This window comes from Habropoda laboriosa, unplaced genomic scaffold (assembly GCF_001263275.1).
Source record: "Habropoda laboriosa isolate 0110345459 unplaced genomic scaffold, ASM126327v1 scaffold42, whole genome shotgun sequence".
Lineage (NCBI taxonomy): Eukaryota > Metazoa > Arthropoda > Insecta > Hymenoptera > Apidae > Habropoda > Habropoda laboriosa.
Window position 1 is genome coordinate 1,273,195 of NW_017100181.1, and position 11,103 is coordinate 1,284,297.

Below are 11,103 nucleotides of genomic sequence, written 5' to 3' on the forward strand. Positions count from 1 at the left end.
ACTTCAGACTTAAATTTAACCCTTTGCACCCCGTTGTCGCCGCCGTGGCGACATTGTAAGTGGAACTAACAGCTCCATTGTTGCTGCTGTGGCGACATTGTAAGATATGCCATGTTTTTTTTTAATGGCAAAGCTAGATTTTGAATCTTGCACTCGCACTATTGTAAATAGTCTCGGAGTAGCTGGTAGCCCATAGTAAAAATGATTCAGAGTTTCTGGTAGGTTATGTTAAAAATTGCGAGGAGTGCAAAGGGTTAACTATAAAATAATTCTTTATTATCACCTCCTCACGTCTTTACTCGGAGTGTGTAAATTTGCAGATTCATAGATTCATGTATAACGGGTGATCAAATTATTAGAGCCGCAATACGAAAAATATGTTTTTTGATTTTGTGCAGAAATAAAATCACAATATCAAGGTTTTCGCACTAGATAATTTGTTAATAACGATCGTTCACTAAAGACAGACAAAACAGTTGAACTTAGCTTATGTAGTTATGAAATATACAGTTAAGGGGTGACAATAAAGTCAGTATTTGGTAACGCTTCCTGGTCCCTCTTTTCGATACATTTTAAGTGATTTACTGTGCGTTATAAGTAATAAAAGCACTGCAACGAAAATTCAAATGCTCAAGACCTGTAAACCAACAAAACTGTAACACGTGGTTCTCAAGTGGCGATTTGCAGTACCGATACGAAATAACGTCCGTACAGATAATATTGCCTAAAGTGTGTGCCGAGTGTGTATTTGCAATTTGTAAACATCAACGCTTCGTAAAAAAAAAAAATAACAAGAATTTAGTACAGCTAGACTTTCATCTGAAAATTAATCGTTACAATGTAAAACCGTCAATTTCTCACAGGTGGCTCTATCATTCTCGGATGAGTCCGCGCGGCAGCTAGGAACCGCGCGTTCGCCACGTAAAGAAGAAAAGGTCGGGGCGACTTTCGACAGATCCGCGTGTCAATAATCAATCGTACAAATATACACAGCTATTGATGAGACACGGTATCTCGGTAAGCACGACCTGGGTCAGAGGTTCACCGTGATTACTCTATTCGGAATAAGTATAAAAGCAGGCGACGGATCGAAGCCCGGTACATAAAAAGTTGTACTGTATCGAGGGTGATTGATTGTTCTCCAAGGGGATGCTGAAGTTAGCGTTGTTACTGGCGCTCGGCGCCATTTGCGCCGTCGAGGGCGCGAAATTGACCGGAACTCGCACCGCCGACATGGACTTCCTGCACAAGCAGAAGAAGATCTACGATCTGCTTCTCTACGTTCGCCAGAACGACCTAATCGATGCTGAATGGTACGACATTGGCAGGAACTATAACATGGAGAGCAACATGGACATGTACAAAGACAAGGTGACTTAATGTTCACACATCGCCACTGATCGGTCTAGCTATTAGGTCGTTGCATATGAAATGGCGGATTCATTAATGAAACTTTAAACCTTAATAACATAGTCAAAACTGAACTTTATTTATCAAAAGAAATTCTAGCAGATTCGACACATTATTATACAAATCTGAATATTTGTTGAATATCTCTCCTGTTACAAAATTATCTAAATGCTTGAACCATCGTTGCGTTGTTCGTTCACTAGTTCTTCCTATCTCAAATGCAGTATGTATTAACATTTCATAGTGCCTCTACTGCACCATGTCCCACTTTAACACGTTGAACGCCCAGCCTGTTTTGCTTACCGTTCCGTTCGGGCCACACTTGGCCGTCAAGTGGGCCATGCGAACTATAAACAGAAGACGACCAACGAAAAGTATACTGTCAGTCATCGGTGACTGACATGGCGCTTAACGTGTTAAATTCGTAAAAAGGAAATCACCTAAATCTGATTAGAATCCATTTTCTGCTTTCAATATAACCTTAACCTAGCTTTGCCAGCGAAACAAGTGTTGCATTTAAAACAGTAGACTGTAGGTTTCACACCTAGGACACCTAGGTACTACATTTGTGCAAAAAGCATTGTGTGAAATAATATATCTTCGCCAAAATTAGTATCATATATCAGCAAACATGAACGCAGAAGAACTTCATAATGGCTGGACTAAATTTACCAATTGTTCGTTTCAGGATGTCGTGCAAAAGTTCCTTTGGTGGTACAAGCAGGGCATGTTCATGTCCCGTAGCGCCATTTTCACCCCGTACAACGACGAACTATTATACGAAATGCGGATGTTGTTCGAAGTCATGTACAACGCGAAAGACTTCCAAACCTTCTACAAAACTGCTAGTTGGGCCCGAATTTACATGAACGACGGCATGTTCACCTCAGCCTTCACGGTCGCCGTTTTCTCTAGAAACGACTGCAAAAACATAAGACTGCCGGCGATCTATGAGATCTATCCTAATCTCTTCTTCGACTCGAGAGTCATCCAAGAAGCTCAGTACCTGAAGATGTCTCGAGGTGATTATCCCCGTTGTTTATTCTGTCGTTTCATTTCGAAAGAACGTTAACCAAGGTTGTATCCAATGAAACTTCGATTAATTAATCTGTGATATCATATGTAGTATCGGGGCTTCGATACCCAAAAATAGGAAACCGACACGGGGGAATACAGAGGGAGTAGTTGGCGCAGTGCGCAAAGCCTCGGCTTGCTAAGCCGAAGGTCCCGGGTTCGATTCCCGTTGAGGTCCCTGAATATTTTTCCCTAAGTTCTTACAAATGGGGTCTCGTCCGGGATGGAGGCATCTACGGCTGCATAAGCCAGGCGCCCTGTGAGGTGAAAACATGTGAGAGGGTTGCACGTCTCCCAAAAAGAGTTGAGAAACCGAGTTTCGGCTGAGAGAGTGCCACTGTGTGGGGGAGTGTACCCCAAAGTGTTGAGTTGAGTTGTGTTGCATTGAGAGAGGACATTCGGGGGCGAATGTCGGTAGTTCGGGATGGCCGAGTGTAGTATCGGGGCCTCCATGCCCAAATCACCCAAAAATTGGAAACCGGCACGGGGGAATAGAGAGGGTGTAGTTGGCGTAGTGCGCAAAGCCTCGGCTTTCTAAGCCGAAGGTCTCGGGTTCGATTCCCGTTGGGTCCCTCAATATTTTTCCCTCGTCGGTTTCTACACATATTTATCTTATTCTTGCGGTTCAAGTACATACCTCTAACGTGTCCTTCGCAAGTTCAATTCAAAAGTTTCTTCCTATCGATGAATCGTCGAAGGCAAGTTTATTAGATGGTAGTCAGACGACGCGAGATCGAAATGACACAGGCGGTTATGTATTATTTTCTATCTCATTTTACTTAACTTGTATCGAGTCCTCAAATACCGTTCTCTTTCGAGCCAAGACTAAAATCCGTTAATCGAAACTTTTTGAACCACTTGCACACCATGCGTACAAATCGTCGGCTTGCTAGAAGACGCAGCTAACAAACGTAAATTTTTCAGGAAATAGGTTTGAAAGTTTTTACGGTAGAAAGTTATTAATTACTCAACCATTTAGCACCCAAGCAATTTTTCTTTTTTTACAATTTACCTAATGGTCTTTAGGTTTCAAGGGTCTCTAATAAAATACTGTTTATCGTCTACTGTTAGGAAAAGGGTTAAAGCAACCCTATTTTGAATTGTGACATTGCTCTTGTTGGATAGTACAATCTTAGTTTTAGATAAAGTTTTCTTTCAGACAAAAATAGCTCACTTTCAGAGTTACTTTTTGCAGATATCTCGAAATTAACGATTTGTCAGATGTGTCGCTCTTCTAGCAAACCGCCGAAATGGCCAATAGAAGAAATATATACACTACATTTTTATAATTCACATTTCGGCAATTAGAGCGACTACACACTCGAACTTTCTGTCACTTATGGAAATCTTTGAATGGAATTGCAAAGGTGCACGCGAATAGAGCTTTTAGGTCAACTTAACCTCTTCAGGGACGATTTTCTTTAAAATTAGAAAATATTGATCTAATTTTTTATGTAGTTACATTTATATTCATGTTAAATCGATAGCAATTAAACTACTTTCCTTAGGAGATTTTTAGAGATTTCGGGAGACTGTGTTTTTCATATTTTCTCTATCGCAAATATTGGAATTTTCGAAAAACTTAAACGTGCACATATGTGCCGGTGTCCCTGAAGAGGTTAATGGAACATAGTCAATCGTGCCAGAGTAAAATTACCGCTGCGCGAGATTGTTTTTCGTAATTCTAAAATACAGAATAACATTCCGCAGGCTCTGGTGGTGCCGCCGGAATGGGCAATGTTGAAACGTACATGATCTCCACGAACTACTCCGGCAGATACATGTCGTCCAACGATGCAGAGTACAAACTCGACTATTTCATGGAAGACATCGGTTTGAACACGTACTACTATTACATGCGGCAAATGTTCCCCTTCTGGTTGAGCAGCAGCAAATACAACATCCCCAAGGAGTTGCGTGGACAGCTCTACTACTTCCTCCATCAACAACTGATGGCCAGGTACTCCCTCGAACGCATGTCGAACGATCTTGACGAGATAGAGGAGTTCGACTGGAACAAGCCCATCTATCCTGGATACTACTCGACGTTGATGTATCCCAATGGCATACCTCTTCCACAGAGAAACAGACACTCGTGGATCCCGTATTACAAATACAAGTATCTCAAGGTGAGTGTTAAATGTATTCCACAATCTGTTCAAAAATTAACACGTCGACTGCCACTTTGGTCACCTGTGGTCGTCAGTGACCGGAGTGCCTCAAATGTTTAGAAAATTTTGAACATCGTAGCTAACTAGACGTTATTTTGAATTTTTAAAAAATTAAAAAGCATAATATAATATATCTTAGTTTTAGATAAAGTTTTCTTTCAGACAAAAATAGCTCACTTTCAGAGTTACTTTTTGCAGATATCTCGAAATTAACGATTTGTCAGATGTGTCGCTCTTCTAGCAAACCGCCGAAATGGCCAATAGAAGAAATATATACACTACATTTTTATAATTCACATTTCGGCAATTAGAGCGACTACACACTCGAACTTTCTGTCACTTATGGAAATCTTTGAATGGAATTGCAAAGGTGCACGCGAATAGAGCTTTTAGGTCAACTTAACCTCTTCAGGGACGATTTTCTTTAAAATTAGAAAATATTGATCTAATTTTTTATGTAGTTACATTTATATTCATGTTAAATCGATAGCAATTAAACTACTTTCCTTAGGAGATTTTTAGAGATTTCGGGAGACTGTGTTTTTCATATTTTCTCTATCGCAAATATTGGAATTTTCGAAAAACTTAAACGTGCACATATGTGCCGGTGTCCCTGAAGAGGTTAATGGAACATAGTCAATCGTGCCAGAGTAAAATTACCGCTGCGCGAGATTGTTTTTCGTAATTCTAAAATACAGAATAACATTCCGCAGGCTCTGGTGGTGCCGCCGGAATGGGCAATGTTGAAACGTACATGATCTCCACGAACTACTCCGGCAGATACATGTCGTCCAACGATGCAGAGTACAAACTCGACTATTTCATGGAAGACATCGGTTTGAACACGTACTACTATTACATGCGGCAAATGTTCCCCTTCTGGTTGAGCAGCAGCAAATACAACATCCCCAAGGAGTTGCGTGGACAGCTCTACTACTTCCTCCATCAACAACTGATGGCCAGGTACTCCCTCGAACGCATGTCGAACGATCTTGACGAGATAGAGGAGTTCGACTGGAACAAGCCCATCTATCCTGGATACTACTCGACGTTGATGTATCCCAATGGCATACCTCTTCCACAGAGAAACAGACACTCGTGGATCCCGTATTACAAATACAAGTATCTCAAGGTGAGTGTTAAATGTATTCCACAATCTGTTCAAAAATTAACACGTCGACTGCCACTTTGGTCACCTGTGGTCGTCAGTGACCGGAGTGCCTCAAATGTTTAGAAAATTTTGAACATCGTAGCTAACTAGACGTTATTTTGAATTTTTAAAAAATTAAAAAGCATAATATAATATGCAGGCAGTCAACGTGTCAACCCCTTGATTTATGATTTCTTCTGCTGGCTATACATCTCAGCTGTTTACTGTTTTATTAACTGTATTAGGTAAGAGAAGCTAATGTATGCATATCTTTATTTGTGTCCCTTTAGGATTACAGTTTTCCTTACCCTAACTTTATATTTACACTTTCTTTATTACTAACTTATGCTTACTTCTGTTGCATCCACTTTTTCATGCTTATCCATTTTTTACCATTATACTCCCTATCCTATGTCCTTCTTATTGCACCTATTGTTACCACTCGAGAGAGAGAGAGGGAGAGCCATCCCTCTTCCAGTGGCACCCTCTCCTCCTGATCCTTATATCTATTTCTTATTTCTTACTCTACTCTTATCCTATCAACTGCTCCTCCCGATTTCTGTCTCCTTCCTCCTCATTCACTCTTCATTCACTCCTCATTCCTCCTCATTCACTCCTCATTCCTCTTCCTTGCTCTCACTCATTTCCTCTCTCCAAGAAAAGCTAATGTATTACACATGAATTTAATATAGTAATTCTCAATCCTACAAATTAAAACGAAAGTTAGAATTCAAATTAATTTTGGCTACTATTTGTGTCGCATCTTCACCAGAATCCGTGTCACGAGTCTGACTCGTTGTTATAACACAAGGGGTTAAGAAAGAATTCAGTTTGAAATGTCGCTACCTAATTTGTTTGGAAAACGTAATATCAAATTTACCGACAGTATAGTAAAATATAGCAATGCACCGAATAAAAAAATTACGATAGTAATACAAAGTTTAGACTGAAAAAGTTCAACGTTAGACATAGGATCAGCGTAGTATAGGAGATCGAAAAATGTCCGAAATCAATTGCAGAAAATGCCGAAAACGTGAACATTAGCTGAGAATAAGAATTTTTCTTTAGGAAATCAACGCACTGGAGATGCGCATAATGGACGCCATCGACTCCGGCTACATGATTGACGAGCGTCGCAAGAAGATAGACATCTATACTCCGGAAGGTTTTAACATGCTTGGAAATGTGATCGAAGGTAACGGCGACTCTTGCAACAGCAGATTCTACGGTATGTACGATGCGTTGGCGCGCGACATCCTCGGCTTCAACTTCGATTATCAGAACAAGAACAATATGATCCCGAGCGCCCTTCAATGCTACTGCACCAGTATGAGGGATCCGGCGTTCTACATGCTTTACAACAGAATCATGGGTTACTTCCTCAGGTACGTTCTTTTAACACGAAAGTCCGTACAAAATAAGAATAACCTCGTTTTGCGCATGGAACGTGCCTAAGGCAGGGCTAGAACGTCCAAACCCCCCACTTAATCGCCTACGTTTTTCTCCGTCTTACCCTCTGCTACGCTCTCTGTCTATGCGCAGAACGGACGAAAATCGGTCCGAGAGCGAGGTTATTCTTATTTTGAACGAAGTGTAAAACCGATCAAAGAAGCAGTACAAACGACTAGTTTGTAATTTCTTCTAAATATCATTTAACCCTTTGCAGTCGAGTGACGACTGAGAAGCGACATCGAGCAATTGTTACTTGATAAATCATTGATTATGACAGAAAGATCTATGGATCTTCATAAATTTGTTCGCCATAGTGAAATAGAAAATACATCGAACATTGAAATAAAATAATACTTCCTCTTTCTTAAGGTCACTTTCATGATCACTCGCACATTTATGTTAAATAATGTTTCGGGGTGAGAAAGCATTCAATCAAACTTCGAGTCTAGCTCGATTTCATATAGCAAAGTGTTGAGAAAATTGAACGCTAACGGAAAATTTATTGAATTATACATACACAGATACAAGAAATTGCAACCACAGTACACTGAAAGCGAGCTGCAACTGCCCGGAGTTAAATTCGAGTCTGTGAATATCGACAAATTGTACACTTACTTCGACTCCTGCGACACCCTGATCAACAACGCCATAACTGTGGAGAACATGAAGAGTGGAATGTCTCTTCGACTAAAGGCACGTCGTACTTGTCTCAACTATCAACCGTTTAGCTACAAGATGGCCATCAACAGCGACAAGGATATGCAGGGTATGCTCAGAATCTATCTTGGACCAGCCTTCGACAACGTCAAGCAGGACATGGTCTATCTACAGAAATACTACAACTACTTCGTGGAAATGGACCGATTCGTCGTAACACGTTAGTATACCTATTTATTTTTAGCTTCAGTTGTGCATGGTGTACATTATAGGGGAAATAATTCAGATACATATTCTCGATTCTGATTTCAATTTCGAGTTGAACAAAGCTCTTCAAGCGTTTGAATTAAGCCAAAAATTGAAAAAATTCAATACAGGTGACACTAGTGATTCATTGTCCAATTTATGGACATCTTAGGTATAGAATCTTCAGGATCATTTTCTAAACACTAACATTATCTGGGGTGAGATTGTGCCACATTTTGGATATTTTTCTGTACATTTTAAAAAAGATTGTAATATTTGTTTGGTAAACTATACTCACAGCAAAATGCAACAAATTTTCATTATCTGCAACTGGTAAGCCACAGATGTGGAATATTTTTGGCACAACAAATTTGTTAACTGGTCTTTTGTAATGAAATCAGTGTGGCATGATCTGGGCCCAAAGTGAAGTTACTTCGCGCCACCCCAAAATGTGGAACAATGTCACAGTGAGCAAACAAGGACAGCTGTACAAAATGGTTAAATAGAGTTGCATGGAGACACACAAATGGGAGTTTCAAGCTATCTATATACAATAGAAATGGAGGAACATGCAAAGACACCATTCGTCACAGTCTAATCCTTGGTTGCATAAACTGACCCCTGATGATGGTACTTAATATTGCAACATGATAGAATTAACTGACAAAAATGAGGAGACCCATTACCACACGACCAATACATTTGATCCCCAGAATAGGTTGCCTTATTGACAAAACACATTCCCTCTTTCCAATTTCCTTCTTCACGCTCTTCTCTCACAGCAAAGCGTCACAGTATAGTCAGTGGAAGAAATATAGCGAGGTCATATGATTGGTCAGACGTCAAAGCATGCATGTTCGAACATATCGATGTGCAAATCGACAGAAGTCTCAGTCAGAGTCGCACGAAGTGTATAGTCAGCGGAAGCGAAATAGCGAGGTCGTTAATTGAAGTATTAAACGACGACATCGACTGATGTAGCAGCATCCAGAGTCGTTTGTCACTTGTGAATTGATATCTAAAATTTCTTTTTACAATCTTTCGTTTAAGGTATACGGTATTTAGCCTCCGTTGCTTCCTGCTCAATAGTAATTTCCGTATTGGTAAAAATTAACCTGCGACGGTGAACGATTAAGATGCAGACAAATTTTTTAAATATACTGCAATGGAAGAACCAATTCCAAGTTGACGTCGAACGATCCTCATTTGGTATTCGGATTACGTGTATTTTGACACCTGATTGATTTTACGACCTCGCTATATCGCTTCCACCGACTATACCGTAGCTTCGATTCAGTCCCAATCGACAAGCGTAAAATGAATCTTGAATGTCACTGTATCATTCAGTGTCACTACTTAATGCTTCAATTTACGACCTCGCTACATTTCTTCCACCGACTATACATCTCTTTTCCTCGAAAGGGGACGCATCTTCGTTTTTCGCATTGACAAAACTACGCCACGAGGAATGAAGTTAACAATTATCTAACAATCAACCTTTTTCACTTCTCCAGTCCGTCCTGGAAGCAACAACATCGAGCGTCACAGCTCAGAGTCTATCTTCACGATGCCAGACATGATGCCCAGCGACATGTTATACGAGAGAATGAACAAAGCGATCAGCGGAAGCGAGCCACTTATGTACCCCGAGGGAATGTTCGGTTTATCCGAACGTCTCACTCTGCCACGTGGTAAACCGGAAGGTATGAAGTTCAAGATGTTCTTCTTCCTGAGCCCACTCGAGGAGAACAACATGAAGATATACGAGCTGCCGATGCTTGGCAAGGTGATGTTCGACGATAAACCGTTTGGATTCCCCCTGGATAGACCTATGTGGGCATGGAACTACACCATTCCGAATATGTACTTCAAGGATGTGCTCATTTACAACCGCGAGAACGAGAAAGAAAGAATGAGCTACTGAACGAAAGCACCTTTGTATGGTGTTCTTCCTTTATCGACCTTTCCCATATCACAAAAGATTCTTTGAATAAAAGATTCTGAATCAAACGAACATTTCTTTTTGTTTGTGTGTTTCCCTCTACGAGGTACAAGTAACCCTCGAAGAACATTTCATGTTATTGAAAACCGCGCTATTCGGGGATTTAACACGTTCAGGATGGTAGAGAAATTCGCGAAACTCTCCTTGCCGGCGTTTGTTACAACCGGATGTTTCGATTTCATTGAAGTGTTTACTACCATCAATACTTAATCTTTCACTTTCTAATCTTGTCACATGTTAAATATACGTGTTTTTCGTAGAATATTGTAAAATAATGTGGTGACCTACCGATGGGTTACGCCGTCTATTCGATCTTTCTTGGCAAATAAGAGCATCACCTACTAGTGACATGGGTCACCGTTCTGAACTAGTTAAGATTCGTGCAATTTTGGGTATTACGTCGAAAACCAATTCATGACTCCAGATCCATATAAAATTGGGCATTTGGTTTCGAGGGATTATTTCAAACGAACTTTTCAAATACAACGTAACTTTATTGCATATTTTCCACTTTATCAAAAATATGTTAATCAAGGGGATAGCATAAATAATTCAGCTACGAAAATCTAACTTAAAAAATTTTTGCAAATATTCGGGTAAAAATGAATAAACGCAGAAATTTCTTAGCTATTGTACGTTTAATCGTAGCAATTTAATGTAACAACAAAACGACTTATTAAACATTGGATGTTTCGTATCTTGTTTCTCAGAACTTTTCATATTCTCTTCCCTCTTAAATTTGTACTTTTGATCCGTATTTGCGATAGACAAATATTTTTGAGGATATTGTGAGTGACAAACTACACTATCTTTTAACTATACCGTAAGTACTATCATAATTCTCGTTGATTTCAATTCATTGTCTCGATAAGCGAGGCTCGAGATCCTTATCTCCCTTGAATTGCTGTTTTGACACTCGGATCGCGTGTTCTTTGACGCCT

The 11,103-nt window shown here is 40.1% G+C and overlaps 1 protein-coding gene across 1 annotated transcript; it reads left to right on the plus strand.

The window, feature by feature from the left end:
- Positions 1-1,149: 1,149 nt before the first annotated feature.
- On the plus strand, positions 1,150-10,084 carry LOC108579053 (arylphorin subunit alpha-like). The gene is made up of 6 exons (XM_017942482.1): positions 1,150-1,371; positions 2,099-2,432; positions 4,195-4,613; positions 6,874-7,190; positions 7,779-8,134; positions 9,675-10,084. Exons 1-6 carry the CDS (start codon positions 1,150-1,152, stop codon positions 10,082-10,084), a joined length of 2,058 nt encoding a protein of 685 aa, XP_017797971.1.
- The last annotated feature ends 1,019 nt before the right edge of the window (positions 10,085-11,103 follow it).

Bases quoted from the DNA above. Each gene is read 5' to 3' on its own strand.
- LOC108579053 (XM_017942482.1), top strand. From the start codon at position 1,150: ATGCTGAAGTTAGCGTTGTTACTGGCGCTCGGCGCCATTTGCGCCGTC. The intron at 1,372-2,098 runs GTGACTTAATGT...TGTTCGTTTCAG, and splicing joins TGGACATGTACAAAGACAAG to GATGTCGTGCAAAAGTTCCT. The intron at 2,433-4,194 runs GTGATTATCCCC...AACATTCCGCAG, and splicing joins GTACCTGAAGATGTCTCGAG to GCTCTGGTGGTGCCGCCGGA.